The 19,169-nt window shown below is 36.5% G+C and overlaps 1 protein-coding gene across 15 annotated transcripts in view; it reads right to left on the bottom strand.

Annotated features, from left to right (window-relative positions):
• The window catches only part of DMD (dystrophin), a 1,007,484-nt gene that overhangs the window by 101,799 nt on the left and 886,516 nt on the right, over nt 1–19,169 (bottom strand). For all 15 annotated transcript variants that reach the window (XM_021408144.1, XM_021408061.1, XM_021408111.1 and 12 more), the window contains one exon: nt 10,137–10,197. In XM_021408144.1, the coding sequence (XP_021263819.1) occupies nt 10,137–10,197 (61 nt within the window). The remainder of the gene's footprint in view (nt 1–10,136; nt 10,198–19,169) is intronic.

The raw sequence follows: 19,169 nt of genomic DNA, 5'->3' as shown, positions 1-19,169 counted from the left end.
AAATAAAAAGTCTTGAAGAAGATATTTTTACATTCTCCTGGTGTCTAAAGGGCTGAAGACATTAAGCAAATAGACTTGTTCTCTAACATACAGATTTTTAATGGCCTGTCATTTCTTCCAATTTCTTTTTTTGAAATATATTGCCTATAAATGATCAAGAAACTTGGTATGACTTCAAAGGAAACTTGTTTCATACCAGAATCTTCTCTTTCAAACAAGCAATGATTTTAAACCTTATTTTCCTCACAAGTCCATAGCCCTGAGTTTTTACTACAGTACATTAGCACATTTGACAAACATGTTTTCCTTTGCTGTGGACAGTTCATTGGTTAGACATTCTCTTTTCATTTTTCTTTTTATCCTTTTTCCTTTTGCTAATTTCTAAATAGAAATAAAATAATATTGAAATGGAAGATCATTCAGCTGGATAGGTTGATAGAAATTTAGTTCAGGAATACTTCAAGATAAAGATATAATCTAGAAACAGTGATGTATGGAGCTGTCTAATGTGCTTTTCCATCAGCTCTGAAAGTACTTAATATGACTGTCACTTAGAGCCAGCTTTTTTTGTGTGCATGCTTCACATCAAAGGAAATTATTAAAATCACAAAGTTTTTATTTACAAAATATAAAATACAAATGCAAGCTCTCTGTACTGAATGAGAGTATTATTGTGGGCTTCAGGTTTTTCTTTTTAACGTGTTTAATTTCAGAATGAATTTTTAATGAACTTGAACTGACATTCTTACAATTGAATATCAGTCCTGTCTTGTGAAAGCAAACTTCCAATATAACTACTTTTTTATAGTCAAGATTCAGCAAAACACAACAATGAAAATAATTGAACATTGCTGCTATAGCTAAAATTTGATAAATATATGGAAAAATATTTCACGTTGGAACTTAAGTTTCTCATTTTCTAACAAAATTTTTTTCAGTGATACTAGAAACTGCAGCATGACTGCAGCTGGTGATAAAACAGTAACAAAACTAGATGAAATGCAAATTAATGACATGCAAAACCATAATGAAGATATAAGAAAGCCTATAATAAGTGTAGGCTTGTTTACTTCAGAACTTTTTAAAGTTTAGCTGGTGAATCACATTTATCAAAGTCAATGCATGATTTATAGAGTCCAAGCATTCTTAGCAAACATGGTTAAAAAAACCCTTAATCGATAGGAATTTTACTTTTCAACACTTTTCATATTGTTCCTTAACTGTTTGGGCAGAGTTAGTCTAAGGAGTAATAGGATGTGTATTTGTGCATATAATACATCATTTTAACCTTAAGATTCCTAGAAAATTTGCATTTTTAAACCTCTGAGTGAAGTTTTAGTTGATGGAAGATTTGCCTATGAGTTTGCTCCATGTTGTTCTTATTTCTGTGGTTATAGCTGAAACTGAATTATACACAAAGTTCCTCAGGGACATTTATAGTCTTCTCTCTGGCTGTAATTCCTTTAATGCTGCTGTTGCTGTTGTTAGTACCTAGCTGTATTTGCACTTGCTTTAATTTTTTCTGTTTTATTAAAGACGGGCAGGTAAGGTCAGCCAACAAAGTTTCCATTGATGAAGTCCTAACGATAAATGCAATTAAGCAGAGTTAAATTGAAGATGAAATAGTAGATAAAAATCACCGACCTGGGAGGACATACAAAGCTTCTGATTTTCTAATGAAGGAAAATCTCTTAGTTTTTTTGTCACATTCTTTACAATGTTAAAATATGTATCAGTTTATATACATATCAGCTTATAGCACCACCAGGATGGCAGATGCCAGATTGGAAAATACCGCCTGGAATGAAAGCTTGTTTTAGTGTTTCAGTATTTTCTTTCAACTTAACACCTTACTTTTTATTTGTCTTCCTCATATCTATTGATTACATATTTTCACCTCACAGCAGCTGAAATAGTGAGAACAATAATACATTTGTATTACTATGTACTCTTTCATCCCATATTCAAGAAATGTTTATGGGCTATTTCCTGATGTAAAGGAATAATGAACATTTCTTAATGATGAATGAAGTATTCCACCCATGGCCCAACCAGGCACTCTCTGGTGTGTCATTAAAATTTTAAATACAGCCATGGTGTTTCACATTTGTGTTATAGTCATGATGCTATTATGAAATCATCTGTTCCCAAGCCAACCGCAGTAGTTTTCCAACCATTTATGTTTAATCTTCTTGTCTGTAATGTCTCTCCAGCAATTTTTTTTCCATGCTTCACACAGGATGTCATGATCCTCAAGAATTAAGTTCATAACATCTTCTTCAACAGTACAGCTTTTAAACAAAAATGCAGGCAAATATATTTAAAGCAAAGCAAAGTAAGATACGTCTTTGCTTCTCTGCTCCTGTGCCATCTCTACTCTGCAGTAGTGGGCTAATTATTTAAAGCCACTTTTCCAACTTGCACATTAAAATAATGTAAAGTTATCTAGAAAACTTCTAAATTCAGAATATCCAAATGTGACCAAATTATTGTGGTTTTAGATACTTGAATTTTTTTCTTCACAAAAATTCTAATGTGAATGTAAATCCCCCCACATCCATTTCATTAACACAGTAATGTACCTGTTCACATTATAAAATATGAAACATGCAAGCGAAAAATAAAACTTACACCAAAAACTTCTGCAAAGGTTTGCAGCAACCTTCCTTCATAGTAATTTAGCGCTGTGTTAAATGAGCTTGCGTCCCCTCAAGGTCCCCAACCTGACTCTTACAAACAACATTTATGCAAATTTTGGCCCTTTTGGAAAAGAAGAAGGAAGACCCAGACACATAAACTGAACAGCTGCTAGGCAACAAAGTTTGTCCTCTCCTCTCCACACTACTCAGTAGGCTGCTGACACCATTTGGTGATTGTGCTAGGCTGGGTACATAGAGTGCTGCTTGATAATGGTTCTCTGTTGCGTTGCACCATAATCTCATTTTCTAAGTGCAATTGCCATGGAAAGAGAATGAATGCTTGTTTCATCAAAACTATTTCGAAGAAAAACAATTTATTCAGAGATGTTGTGATACATGTTTTTTATGGTTAGTTTTCCTTAAATGATCTAGCCACAGATTTCCTAATATAAAAATGCATCTGATGAATTATTGAAATTCAAAGCAAATACGTAGCGTGCAAAAGGCTGCCAAGCCTATAGATCATATTTGAAATTGTTATTTATTTCAGAAGGTTCAAATTTTTAATCAGAAAATGAGAAGGAAGAAAATGAATATAGATGATTTGATTATTCCTAACCTATTAGTTAGACTCTTTACTTAGTATTCTTTACTTAATGAAGAATCTTTACTTAAGATCCGATCTTACCAACATTTACACTGCTCCCAGTTAATACAATTTATGTTTTCCCTCAGCATCCTTAATCTCTAAGCATAATACATAGACAAAGTACTTGTCAAGATTGAAGACCTAAAGATGCAGATATCACAAAATGGATGTGTAACGCCACTGCTGCTATTATCTGACCAAAAAAAATCTTGAAAGGGGTCCTATAGGGAGAAAACTGGTTCATATAATCCATTCTCATGGTTCAGTACATAAAGACCACACAGGTCATGCAGGACAAGAAATATGTTGAGACAGAGAATATTCTGAAATATATGAGCTTATTGCAGACTATAGGAGAACTGGCATCTCAAACAGTCAGAGAAGGAGCAATCACAGGAGAGATGTAGTAGCTTCAATGAGTTCATTCTCAAAAAGAAATCAAACCAGGAAAAAGTCTGACCTCTTCCTGTCAGGTCACCGGAGAAGCAGAAGCCCAGCTGGTTTCTCTGGATATTGCACTCAGTCTTTGCTAGACTGTTGCTTTGCCCTGGATGCCAATGCTAGAACATCAGTCTGCCAGAGCCATGAATCCACAGCAGGTACAATTAATGATGATGCATGTTGTATATATACATTGTATTCATAATAACTATTTTTTTCACTGGTATTGAAACATATCTTAGGATGTACAAATGTTAATTACAGTCCTACCTTATATTAGACTGATAAGATCACGAAGAAGACAAAATAAAAGCACTGTCGGTAAAGAGGGAGCAACTTACTGGTGACTTTGACAGGGATGCTATTTTCCTCATGTGGAATGGGGAAATACTTAGTCTGTTCATTGTGCATTGGGAGAGACTGAACCAAGGGCAATACAGACAACAGACATGGCAAGTGCTGTTTGGGAGAAACTGTCAATCTTCTGAGGAGACAAAGGACTTATGAAACTTCTCAGCATAACAAGAATATGTAAAATATCTGAGATATTGTTCCCCATTTCCTTGAAGATTTCATTGGACAGTTGTCAGAAGCTGTCTTCTCTTTGTCTGTCATCTAAATTAAGTATGTAATTGATCTTTAAAAAAAAGAAAAGTCTGACAGGCAAATCTTTCTATTTTTTCCCTTAATATGTCTAATCTTTTCAAGTTCAAAGCATTCCAGTGGAAATCAAACATAATTCCTTTTTTTGAATTCTGCTCATTAAGCACACAATGTTTAAAACATGGGCTTGAAGTATATGACAATAAATTTCAGCTATCGGGAGCAGCTGTAAAATCTATTTTTTATGGAAGATGGGGCACATACTGTATAAAATAGGCCCATATTGTATATATGTCATTCAACTCTTTCAAAATTATATGGGCTGTGTTAATTTTTTATTCTTGATGGTGGGTAACACAGTGAAACTGTATTTAATAACTGAAGTAAAATGGAGCAAAGAAAAGCAAAGTAAAAAGTAAAATACAAGCAAAAAATCACATTCAGCTTACAATAAATGTAACAATTACAGCTATGATACCTTCAATGTTATGTAATTATATTGCATTACTCCATAAAGATACTCCTTGTACAGCAACAAAAAGTTTACTTTTCATCTTACCGTCTATAAAAACAGTTCATTTATTGCTCTCTTAGCCCCAGAGCTGGAAAGCAATGAATAGCTGGATGTAATGGATTTAAAATGTTGATGCTTTCCTTTTAATTAAGAAAGTAGAAAAGTCAGATGCCATCCAAAATTCTCTTACCCAGTTCATTCCTAAACTGAGCAAACAAGCCAGAAAACTCAAATTCATTCCTGGAGAGTAACAACGTTATCGGCTATGCATTTTAAGATTTCACCTGCACAAAAATTAACCTTACTTTCTTCTTCTTCTCTGTAATGCCCAACGCTATGAACAGTCATGATAATTTATACTGAATATATCTTGATAACAAATCTTAAGCACTTCACTTTCCATTTCAGCATGAGCACTGTAAGCTTAGCAGGACCACAGTCCCTGAGTGCTGTGCAAGTGCCTCAGGAAGCTCCCCCACTTTGGCTACAAGCTCAGGGTCTCACATTCACTCACAGCCGAGTTTCAAACTTTGTGACAAGGTTTGGAGCCAAGGCCCCACAGTCAAAAAGATGATAAAGGAAGGCTGTGTTTGGACTAACATCTAGGAAATAACAGATACTTAACTGATGTTTTTTTGCTAGACAGCATGATAATTTAAAGACAGACTGAAAAGCATGAGACTTTTTCTTTTCATCACAGTAGCTACAATTTTGGAATTGAGAGTTCAGAACTGAAAGACATGAAAAGATCAGAATAGCTGTTTTTTTAAGAAGTCAAAGAATTGCATTTTTTGGTACTTGGTAGGTAGGTTAACTGTCAGCCATACGCCTGGCTTGCAGAGCTTGCTCATAGCTTCACTCACTACATACACACAAGTATACATTATTTATTTATGGTGTTCCACATCTCTCTCTGCTTTGTCTGACTGACATTTCCTACTTGCTTTTGTGTCGTACTTATCTGTATTCTGCAGAAGAAACAATTAACCCAAGTGATTTTACAGCAACTCTTTGCTTTATTTTATCTTAGTAGAATTTAATTCAGATAGATTCATTTGTCCTGTGTCTAAGTTGAAAAAAAAAAAGTGAAAGAATCGTGCCTTTAATCTGTTTGCTGTTACAGTGAAAACTCTGGGCTCTTGGCTTTTTTTCCTGTGCCGAAATTCTGCATGGTTACACAACAATTAAAAGGGAGATTAAGAAGCAAGACAACAAAGAAGTATGTTTATAGAACAGGCCTGCTGTATCTCCTGTATGGAGTACGGAAAGACTGCAGAATCTAAAACTAACAAAAATATATGTCAAAAACTGATACATTTAATGTAAGTAAAATACCCTCATAGGAAATTGTAGCATAGAAGAGGGTCAGAAAGTGGGAATGTGTTGCTCTTGGAGTTAGTACACTGCATAGCAAATGTATATGGATAGTCTCGTATGGATCTTCTCAAGGAGCCAAATCTGTGCTCCTGAGAATCTAGCTTTGTCCTCAGCAGGACAAAGTTCAGTGAACTGCTATAATCTGTGTAAGAAATAAGCTTGGCTGGGAAATAGCTTGGAAGGCTTCCTTTGTGAAAAGTACTGAGATGAAAGACTACTGTATTTTTGCAGAAGCATTTTAAATCCTTCAAAAGAATGGGCACAGCAAGAGGCTGAGAAGACAGACACTATTAACTGGAAGTCAGCTATACAGTGGAAGAATAATGTCAAAGATTAGTACATATAAAGAAGTCAACAACTACTAAATTTCAATGGATCACGATAGCAGGAATACTGAATTTTTGGGGGAAATAAAGTAAATTGCAGACTTCAGTCCAACTACTCCTCCCCACACTGAGGCAACAGAGGTCTCTTAGGACTGCATAGTGGCTACATTATTTACTTAGCGGGGGTAAGCCATACACAAAGCAAAACAAGACTCAGAGTATTGCTATTTTATGTCCCCTTGTGCCCTAAGAGGATGGTCACTGGAGGGGATTTGGGTCGTCCAGCATGAGCAACTTCTTCTGTTGCAAAATCCAAAGCAGGCATTTGGTTCTACTATCCATCACAGCCTTGGAGCTGCTCCTCCGTGTTTGACTGGAGGATAACAAGTGCACTTGCGTTTGCATACTTCGATCACAAGGGTAGCTCTTCTAAGATATGGTTTATCCCAAATTCTGAAATTAAAATCTGCAGTCTTCCTACCTTAATTATCATCCTATTTATAAAATTTACGCTTAAAAAAAATCTTTTGATAACATATGCAGTCGTCTTTGTTCTGCACATTTTTTCACTTGCTTTTCAAATTTTTTGATGAACAGTAATTGCCTATTTTGTCTCCTAAAACCTTAAATTTAGCAATTTTAATGAATAACTAAAACATCGCTAAAGAGCACAGACATGACTCTGCCTACTTCTTCTTTCCCATTTTCCAGGTCACCCTCAAATAAGGATAGGACCAAGGCCTCAAAAAACAGAACTGATGTTTTTATCTTCCTCTCCTTTTTCAAGTTAATAAAATCTTTAAATGCTGGACTAGACATAAGGAATATATTGAGGAAAAAAAAACATAAAGAAAAACATTTGATAAAACATGTTTTAGAGAAATTTTGCATGTTTTAATTCAGAGGCAAAAGGAAGGGATTATTTCCTCAGTAGCACCAGACATTCTAAACAGGAATGTCCACTTGCTATTTTGGAAGCCAAGATGCCTCTGCTGTCCTTGAATACAGAAGTTTGGTTTCTCAGAACACTGGGGAGGAAAGGGGTGAGGCTGAACTGCTGTCCTGGCTTGTCATTCCCACTGGGACAAAACCACATGAAAAGGTGGAAGAATGCAGCAGCTGGTGCATCGCCACTGTGCTGCAATTTTCATGAGGCTGACAGTAGGCCAAGAAACTATGAAATGGCAGAGATTCGGAATCCCTGAAACAGGCTGTGCATTGTTGATAGTTATATTTGCAATGGCTATGATGCCTAGACCAATATGATTTAGAGAAAAAATACCAGCATGAATGATCTCAGGAAGGAATTATTGAAATAATAGCTTTAGAGGAAAGATTAATCAGCTGTTTAAAAATGAAATTTTAACGAGGGAAATTGAAAAGCCTGAACATACCTAGCAGTAAGTAAATATTGCTGCTGAGGATTTTAACATTAAGGACTGCCTGACTTAACAAAGGCTGTGTCATTGCAAATGTGAAAATGATGAGATAAAACAGTTAAGCATCAAGGGAAAAACATAAAATGAAAAATAATAAAATGCGTATCACCATTCTTTTACACTGATGACAGAAAGAAAACTATATAAGCATTAAGGGAATGCTATCCATAGCTGCTCCATCTTCATGGAAGCTCCTAGAGGATTCACAATAGAGAAGGAGTAGTGCAAAGAATAAAGAAAGAATGTGCTAAGTTTAATAGCCAAAATGGTACAGAAAACTGGCAATTTGCGTAGTTGTGTTTAAACATGAAATATGAGTGATGAGAATGGATGAAAATGACTGAGGTCAGCTGGATAAGGAAATATATGTAACAACTAAATAAGACTCATTAAAACTTGACCAATTTATTTCTCATCTCAACAACAGTAAGTTTTTCTATAACAGTTGTAGCTGAATTTAAAATAGTACTGCTATAACTCATGGCTAATAAGATATTTTCTAAAGTGAACAAAATAAATATCTTCCTTTGAACTTGTAAATAGCCTGGAACAGAAGATGAAATGGAAACTTGACGCAAAAAACTACTTAGGAATAAGCAAGATCATCACTGATCATTTTGTCATGAATGATCCACAGTTACCCATGAGTGGTGGATGCGACTAGCACATAAAGAGGTGGGAAGAGCAGCATGAAACGCATCTCACACCTACACTTAAGAACTGCCAAGGCATCTCTGACTGTAATGGCAAGTCATATCATGGGACAGAGAAAAGGAGGAACTTTTCCTTCATTGTGGTGCCATAAACTTACTCCCCCCCACAGACAATCCTCTCTCCTCTCTTTGATAGATTTCAGCTTTGTTACCTCTGTTTCATTATTTGTAGCCAAATAACATCACAGTGATCCATTTCTAAGAATATTAGAGAAATCACACAGTAATAGCAAACCAACTTAAACAAGGTACAACTACGTACAACACTGTATTGCACAAAAGACTTGGCCTTCTTCACATATAAAGGTTTTATTCTGAAGCTGCTGGAGCGACTGAAGCACCATTGCAACCAGATGGTTGAGTGACACTGGTTGAGTTTCCAAAGTTTAGAATCATAGAATAGAATCACAGAATCCTTAGAGCTGGAAGGGACTCTGAAGGCCATCTATTCCAACTCCCCTGCAATGAACAGGGACACGCACAGCTAGATCAGGCTGCCTAGGGCCTGATCCAGCCTTGCCTTGAAAGTCTCCAGGGACAGGGCATCCACCACATCTCTGGGCAACCTGTTTCAGTGCCTTACCTCCCCCACTGTAAAAGATTTTTTCTTTAACGTAAATCTACCCTCTTTGAGCTTGAAACCGAAGTACACTGGGAAGGTAAGGAGGAAGCATGTGAATGTGCTATTAAATGGCACCTGTGTTTCAGTTACAGTCTTTATCACAGACATTGCATCACCTGTTTCTTCCAGAAGTTATGCATAAATAGTTCTAGGCACATATTGCAAATAATAAGCAACTGAAAAAAGAAGGAAAAATGTATTAAAAGTTCTTTGTATTTGGTGTGGAATGGGGGGCTGTATGGCACTGGAAACAGGTGTGTCCAAGTAGTCAAGTTTTTTAAAGTTTTCTCTCATTCTTTATATATACCTCATAAAACAAACTGTCTGAATGTGAAAACTAAACTCAGAAAGAACAGTTTACAGGAACTACTCTGTCCCTCAGCAACAGATTCAACCAAACACTCTCCTTAAAAGAATTCACTGTATAAAGTATGTGCATTGTGAGATTAAAAAGATCACATTCACAACTGCAACTCTGAATTTTGTTTTGTTTTGTTTACTTTGGCAAAACCTGCCATACCTATTCTTCAGTGGGCAATGGAACAAACTCAAATATAATCCAGATACCCCAAAGCTTTACCTGTTTTGCAGGTAACTTACTGAGGCATAAAACCAAGTAACAAACAAATCAGTGCATCTTACAGTATTTTTAAATAACTAGCATATTTCCGTGAAATTTACTGCACGTTTCACTTATTTTTTCTTTCCATTTAGACAACATAGGAGTAGTTCATGATAATATAAGAAAAATGTCCAACGTCCCTCTTAAACACCAAATGTATATAGCTAGAATGAATTAGTCTTTATACTCACTTGATGTAATAGGGCACTTTGTTTGGCGAGATTGCCCTCTCCCAGGGGCCTTGGACAGAAGCTGTTAACCAATAAAGAAACAAACAAATAAATAACTGCACACATACATTCATACACACAAACATACCTAGAAGAGAAACATGGGGGTCAAGTTCAAAGCAAACAGGAAAGACAACATTAATCTCTAGAATTACAATTTTACACTTGGCCACACTGATATTGGTCTGTTTGCTCAGTTGCCCATGAAGGCAGGAAGGATTAACCCGCTGTTCTGAAATTTCTGGGCTAATCTGAGTGAAATTGAACTCATTCAGCTGCAAAGATAAATACAAAAACCTCCTTGGCTACTAAACTTCAAGAACAGATATAAAGCAGAGCAGGCAACCTATCTCTGGGGTGTGCTCTTCTATAGGCTTCCTTCTGTCATTGTGTTTGGCTGGGTTTTCTTCAATTTCTTTTCTTGTGTGATCAGCTCCTTATATCCATCTAAGAACAAAGTTAGACACTTGTTTACACTTCATGCTGAGTGAAGCTAGGCTGACATACCCTCTGAGTATTTTGTTTCTTCTCCTGTTGACTTGTTCTAAGTGCAGAACAACTTCATTTTTATTTCTCTGCACGACTAACTGTGCTTTATTGACTTCCAATAACAGCAAATAATGAAGAAAATAACAGTGTGGGCACAAGAAACAGTGAGGAAATAACATTACTCACTATTGGCTATCACGGTGTTAGATGTCTACATCAACTTACAATATAATGATAATATTTTGTAACAAAGTTATATATAAAATGAATTTTTGACAAAACAATTTTAAATAATTAGATTTTGTTAGAGGCATCTTATAATTTATGCCACAGTCTGAATGCTAGGTTGTTTCTTTCTGTTTAATTAAGAGGTTTTTATACATCGAGAACTGTAGGACCACAGGTTTTCTTTTTCAATACAGTGATTTCTTTATATGAAAAGTGATCTAGCTGGAAAAAAAATGGCTGTTTGCCAGTCTTTCTTTATAGTGACCCCTGCTGTTCACGCAGGAAAAGAATCATCTCCTGAACTCAACTAGGGATCATCTGGTGCAGACTTTTCTTTCTCCTTCAGAACAGATACTTCAATAAGGCCACTCCTAAGCTGCAGGTACTTTAACAAAGGCAACAAATAACTACATATCAGAGGAACCACTTCATATATGTTAACCACACAGGAGTCAATCTGCAGAATGAAATCCACTCTCCTCCCCTGCTGACAGATTGGAATTGGAGTAAAGATGCGAGACATTCTTATAAAAATAGCTCAATTGGGAAGTCCAGGTATTCTGGTAAACATGGATACATGTGGATTCTGAAGGAGGACTGGAAGAAGGATGGGGACCCCGCTGAGGCAAGGCAGCGTGAAGTGAGCTGGGGCCGTTTCAGATGCTCTGGAAAGGAGGAGGGAGCAGGGTGCAGCCTGGGCAGTGGCACAATGGTTTGTGTGTGCATTGCAGATGATGCTGAGAAGCTGGGGAGGAATATGTCTGGAAGAAATATGAATTTGGTGATCGTGGTTTAGATTGCTGGTAGCCTATGAAAAGCCTGCCCAAGCATCTTTGTAGGTCCTGTGGTTATTGACTTTAACCCCCAACAAACCACTTATAGCTCAGCTGAGTGCACTGCTTTCCCATTTCTTGCATGGTTCTGCACGTTTTATGAAAGAAAGGAGAAATTAAATTTCGACGGCATGAACCATGAAAACAGATAACTCTTGAAGTGCATCAGAAATGCAGAATGAATTATAATGACAGCTCCCATGGAAGAAGAGTGCATTAATGCTGTTGATGTGTCATAACCCACACGTACAAAAGCACTGCGCATTTTCCAATACCAATACTCAAAGACAAACATCAGTTAGAGATAATAAAACATTCCTTCTTGGGCAGGCACTGACTTTTTGTTCCGTGCTTGTACACCGTGCATTTGAACAGCTGTGAAGGCTCAGGTTGCCATTCTCTGAGCTGCTCCTTTTGGTAGCTCTGACTGCAAGATGTGCACAGCTTCTCAGTTTCTGAGCACTACGTATAGCCTCAAATGATGTAAAGATGCAATCCGTTACATAATTTATATGATTGCAGAAGGTGTAGAATATCATGTCATGTTTTGGTGTTAACTACATTAAACAAGGAAATATTCCCCCCCTTTTAACCTTAGTTTTACATTGTATTTCATATAGAATGCTTAGTTATTCTGTCTGACAAGGAGAACATAAACTGCTGTACACATAGTTTTAGTGACTGATCCAATATTGTCCTCAGTCTAGGAGTGGGTAGGAAACCAAAGCCAAGGATTTAGACACTGGTTACAATTTCATTCTACACTCTCAGTGGCTCAGTGCTTTCTCTGGTTTGTTCAGTAAACTACACTGTGTGTTAGTATGTGGTACATCAAATATTCTTAAAGGCCTGCACAGCGGTGATGATAAAAGTTTCTGACTCTTGGGATTTGGTAATTTGGTATTATCTGAGGACTAAGTTGAATAGCATTATATTGTTACTGTTTTTGAAAATAAAATGCCCTTCAGTACTAACTAAAAATCAAATTTCTTACCTAACTCTCTCCTAAACAACCATTAATATTCCCAATGCCAAGCTACAGTTCTGCCACTCTAAGTTTCTTTTTTAATTAAACACCTGAACAAAAGATTGCAATATATTTTTGGAAGGTGCACCTTTTCTGTTGTTTATGAATTAATCTGCGTAAGAGCTTAGCAGTCATAACTTATCACAAAATCTTACATATGATAGTGTTCTGGAAACTTTGAAAGAAGAACAAATACTTGCCTTCATGAGAACTAAGTGCTCTAGGAATAATAAAATTCTGTGATGTTCTGTATAATTGGATTTAGTGTTCCTTCAAGAGATTGCTGTGAAGCTGTCTATAATGCACTTTTGCTTTCCTGGATGATTCCAGCCTTGCCTAAATTTGAGTTGACAAAATAGGCAGTACCATTTACAGCTATGCTGAGTGAATAATCATTTCATTTTTGGCAGACACCCAGAAGCTGAGAGAAGCTGTTTCTTATCACTAGTTACCAGTACAGGTTTAGTACCCATTACAAAGCCAGTGCAGGTAATGGACATGTATCTGTAATTCCCAGTTACAAGCATTTTACTAAACACACTTGCTGGCAAACACTTTTAAATATGACACTGTAGTATCTGTGCACTCAAGAAGCAGACATTTTCCTTTTGCCATTTGTAATTCAACAGTGTTTTATTCTAGTTTCCACAATGTAGGAATCCATTACGATACACCCAGCTACTTGCAATAATGTCTACTGAAATTAAATATTATAACAAAATATGGGGCATTTGAAGAGTGAATTTAAATTTCTCTATATTTTATTGTTACTCATTTTAATGGTTACCTAATTTGAGAGTTTTATTTTTACTGTTGGTGAGCTCATTTCTAAGACTTGCTTTGCCTATTGTTCAACGTAAGTAAACATGGTACTTGGTGGTAAGCCTACAACTTTGTTTGTTTGCAGAATGTATAATGAAACAGTAACGTGCTGGCTCTAGGAACATCAGCTGTGTTCTAATCTGTGTGGGAATCTCAATGAAATATTAACTAGAATGATACTATAATTCTGTATGTGTTTATATTGTGAAACTAATCTGATTAATATTTCCCTTTAACACAACAAACATCATAAAAAATAAATGTACGTTGACTAATAGTAAACTATCCTTCCTCCAGATATTCAGAAAGTTAATTTAGTATATCCACTGTTATAAATTACTCACAGTAGACTGCACTTAAGCAATGAGCCCACACCTCTATTGACCATACAGTGGCACAACTTTATACTTTCAGTTTTAAATACAGAGAAAATCTTTTGAGTCTAAGTCATCACTTGTGGAGTTAAAGCATTGGGAAACAATTTTAGGATTGAAACCATTAAGTCACACTTCCTACTACCTATACCCCATGCACTCTTACGTGTATCTTATAAATTATTTTTTCTTAGGAATTTATTATATTAATTATATACGCATTTAATTTTCATGATAGTTAAATCAGAGCTCATCCACTTGTTCACAACCGAGACCAGTGCTACCTGCTTGGTGACCACTCTAGTTGGAATGCAAGGTGCTTAATTACACTCATGTTTTATTAACACTAATAATTTGCTTCTTCAGCTTAGCTCTATCTGTGTGACTGCTATTTTTCTGCCTGGGATGATCATTGTTATTATCTTTATGCAAACACAGAACTAGGAGTTTGTTTTATTTCTACACAAAAAATGTGTTTTCATACCCATTATTTTTACTGCAGCTAGGTATGGAATTGGCAACTTCAGATAAAGGCAGGCATGAACAACAGAACAATGAGACAGTCTTTGGGTCTGCAGAGGCTCTGCCTTTGTAACAATGAGAAGTTTATATGTGTAAGGTAATTTACTCTTTCAAAGAAGATGCATCGAGTACTATCCCAATTATTTTAAAACGAGACCATTATAAAAGATAAACTGTTGTGCTCTACAGACTTCAAAGAGATTGTGCTTCTTTTCCTGAGAGCATACACTAAATCAATAATCAGCCCCTGATACACTCCAGGAGGTGTGTGCCCAATAGGTATCCCCATGTGACAATGGCGCAATGCAAGGGTTTGCATCATCTTTGAATTCTTTGACATCCTTTGCAACAAATATCAGCATACATCTGTTAAATATTATTTTTTCCAGATTTATAGAGAATTGATTTCTAAATTATGTGCATTTATTATTGTACCAAGTGAAATCAGGGAACAATCAGATTGCATTGTGTAGCACTGAGGTCTGCTGTTGCACCACGTAGCTGAGAAACTGGACTCAGAACACAGTGACCGTGCAATTTAGAAGTTACGAGGCAGAAACATCAGTCAAAATCTGCCTTTCATAAGAGCTACACAGCATGGGGTCTATTCTGCTCCAAGTCCCAGCCTGCCATACTGCACACCTGGATGACTCTCAGGCATTTCAGTGACAGCTACTTCTCAGTTTGGACTCTGCAATTCTTAAATCCAAGTGAACACCCCTTACTTCCCTGCAAAGCTTGCAGTACTGTCTGTTGCTGCAACACACATGGAGGCATTTAAGGAATACACTATTTTCTGAACACTTCTAATCAGTTTGAAGAAGGGATTATTAGTCATGAAAACATTCATCATGTAGTCAGGGACAGTATTAATTCATTTTAAAAGAGTTATAAAAGAGGCCTTTCCATCCTGCATTTCCTGCTGGAATCCTTGTGGCCAACTTATTTCCAACCTGCAACCTAGGGTCAATATTGTATGATGCAACCTAAATTCTGCACGCTTTACATCACGAACAGCATTTCCAGAAGCTTCCAAAGGCCACTTGTAATGCAAAACATAAAATCTAATTCTCCTTTTTCTTAAATGTCACACTACCGTAAAATGACAAAAAATACAAGCATCTACTTGTTTAATAAAGAAATACTGCATGAAATAACAGCAGGGCGATATAGTCTGCATTGATCCGCATATCCCAAGTTACAGATACTTCATGTTGTTAACAGTGGCTGTTCCACTCATATACTGTTAAAAATAAAACCTTTACAGTTGGCTCATCAAATTGGTGGTGACTTTCCTGCAAGTGGAATCAGATGAATACAAAAATAAATCTTTGCTAAATACTCCATATATGTTTCATATTGCAAAACATACTAGAAAAATTCTGATATATATATGTATATATATAGAGAGAGACAGAATATCCCTGTTGTGCCACAATCCTGGAATTTGAGGACTAAAGGAGTGTTCTAAACTTAACACAGCTTACATCTCATGACAACATGGGGACATGGTTAAATGCATCAGAGTTAAACTTGTCGGTGTAAAATATGAAGATTTCTTCTAGGAATCACAGATCCAACTTTACTACAAAAATATGAAAAAAAGTAGGATGCGGGGCAAATTTTGTCTTAGCAACATAGGTCTTCATCCAGTGCACAAAAAGCAACCCATGTTTTGAGTCTTATATTGATTTAAGAGTAAAGAATAATATCGGATTACTTGCAGATTATTAACTGTTGCAGCATATAGAATTATCTACTAACCAAGAATAAAATAAAAAAAAATAATAGGGATGCTATCAAAAATAGGACGGGAATGTTCCTGAAACCAAAACAAAACACTGTTTTAAAATTAATACCATGCATTATTTTGAAGTGGTGGCAAATGAAAACCAACAAATAAAGAAAGATTTAGAATGAATTACCTATATTTAGCATTTTAGTGTTTTTTTCTTGGAAGCATTTTTATTACAAACACAGGATATTAATTTCAAGGGAAAGATGTGTGCTTCCAGGTGAATAGAATGGGAGAACATCATTTTTTGAGAACTGACTTTATCATTTTGTTCAGAAATTTATATTCCAGTGAATTATAGTGGAATATTGGGTCATATAAGATATACCTTGGGAGATGATAAGAAATGGTCAATACTCAAATTCTTAGCAGAAACACACAGTCACTTTGTATTTAGACAAAAGTAAAAAGAAAAGCAGTCAGGATCCTTTAGCTAGCTTGACCACATTCAGGTGCTATTACAAAACCTCTGTGCTTCCAGAGAGTTCTCAGAGTTAGGCTGATTCTTCTGAGACTACATATCCTCCATCTTTTTATTATTCCTTGGTAATATTTTCTATTCAAAGCATTCACTGTGATTTCTAAAAGTATGAAATCATATATCCCACAGACATGGATGAATGGACGTGGTCTTTGATGTCTGCATGTAAAAAGTGATATCTAGAAGACAATAAAAGATAATGTATGCAATGAGAAATAAAAGACAAAGATACTGCTGTTCACACTGGAAAATGATCTCTCAGGTGAATAGGTAAAATGTCTTAAGAGTCCTGGAACCCTGTCATTTTTAAAGTCAGATGTCTTAATTAACAGACATGTCTGCTGTGCAAGACATAGCTTCACTCATCTTTGCTTTGCATACTGATCTAAGCACTCACTCAGAAAGCACTCAGAGAAATTCAGGATTTCTCAAGAGAGTGGCCTAAACAACACAAAAGTTAAAGAAAGGCCCACATGGAAGAGAAAAACAGAGATCTGAACCCCAGGAGCTCTGAGCATGTCCAAAGAAGCAGAGTCCTAGGCTATACAGCCCACACCTATGGTCACATTTTTTACTTCTAAACAAAAAACGATGACTGCATGAGCACTTCGATCACTAGCTTGTCATGCAAACTGTTGGCTACACCTTTCCCTGCCTTTCTGTTTCTGAATGAAAGCTGCTATGGCTGCTTCGCTTCACTTTGAAGTTAATTATGTTACTGCTCGGAAGCCTGAAACTGCCTGGGAAGCACAAGCAGCACCTGGGATCTGCTAATTGAGCTCAGAGGTTATATCTGAACAGTGCTCATGGAGCCATTCATTGACACGCTGCACATGCTAACAGATGGCTCACACTGGACAGTGAGTTATGAGGCTTGCTTATGCCTTTAAAAGATGCAATACCTTCTATTTTTTAGTGTTCACAAATGATCCACATGAGTGAGCTACCACATTAAAAATGGGACTGATGGAAGGCTGGCTAGCATGGAAAATGATATTAAAAGCAATCTGTCATCAATCCTACCTCTCACTTACTGCATCTCAAAAAAAAATATTTGATAATATAGGTGGGTTCTCCAACAAGAAACAATGAATCCCATTCTTTGCCAGAGGCAGCATCATAGGTACAAAGAAAGAAAGTCAAAAAAGTAAAATTATTCCAGAAGAGTAAGTAAAAAGTCTGGAGCTAGCATTATGTTGAAATTTGCACTCAAAGTAGGGTTGCAAGTATTCTTTTTCATGCTTCAGATTCTGTATATAGCTTCCAAATTAAGCACCATCATCCATGAAGGAATCACAGATTTTTTAAATGACTTTGCTAAATATTTACCAGTTTCTCTTTAATAGAAAAGACTTTTTTGCTATTTTTTTCACATCCTGATTTAGATCATTCTAATTAAACAGCAAAACCTTCAAAACTCACAAACTGTGAATTCATGATATGTCTTGCACACGTAATACATTTACCAGCTACATCTTAATGACTATTCCTGCTAATGCTGAGAGCCTCAGTCCTCAGCAAAGTGGTAAGGAATAAATGGGGAAGAGCTGGGACTCTGTGGAAGGTGGTAGAGCATGTCATGAGCTGGGGAAGCACGAAGCACTGATTGGAAGATGGAGACCTGAGGTGGGAGAGCCCAGCAAAAACATGCATGAGGCTTAGAAGGAGGCAGATCCATGTGCTAGCAGAGTGATAAGAAAGTTACAGGAACAGCTCTCAGAACAGGCTGTAAGTGCTTAGAAATGGCGACTTCTGCTCGATTCCTTGCCTGCAAAGGATAAGATAAATAGGTCCTGTACAACTCCCCCCTACTTCTCTTCCAGGTTTTCAACAGCCTTATGCAGCTTCAGTTCCAAACAAGCAAAAACAAACAGATGATGTTGTAATTTCTACATTTAAATTTATAAAAAACACTACTGCAAATTAATAGTGCATATAATATTTCTTCCAAATGGGAGAGAGGTGTAATTCAGTCACTGACGGAATGTGAACTTGTCTATGATACCAATCTTTTTGCAGAACTACTCGAGAAGTTACTTATTAGGCCAGTTTTTAAAACAAATAAATAATAAATACAGCTGGAAGCTGAAGATCATCACTCACACCTCTGTACTATGCTATACTCATAAGTATGTATGGTAGAGGGAAAGCTGATGCTGAGTATGAGCATATAAAACTGGGAGTTGAGCATATAGAATAAATCCAGCAATGAGAATTATCATGGGTCATCTTTTCACAGTTATGGCCACTGCTAGACTGATCCAACATGGACTATGTTTGCCATCACTGCACTGAAAGACCATTCACAAGCTATGGATTCACCTTCATTTGACCTGCCCCATTCAGGTCAGCAATCCCTCAAAACACCGATGCAGAAATAAGACTAATGCCAGATGGCAAAGACCCTGGCACCCCCTCTTTTG

Source organism: Numida meleagris, chromosome 1 (assembly GCF_002078875.1).
Source record: "Numida meleagris isolate 19003 breed g44 Domestic line chromosome 1, NumMel1.0, whole genome shotgun sequence".
NCBI lineage: Eukaryota > Metazoa > Chordata > Aves > Galliformes > Numididae > Numida > Numida meleagris.
This window is presented reverse-complemented; position numbering and strand designations above follow the sequence as displayed.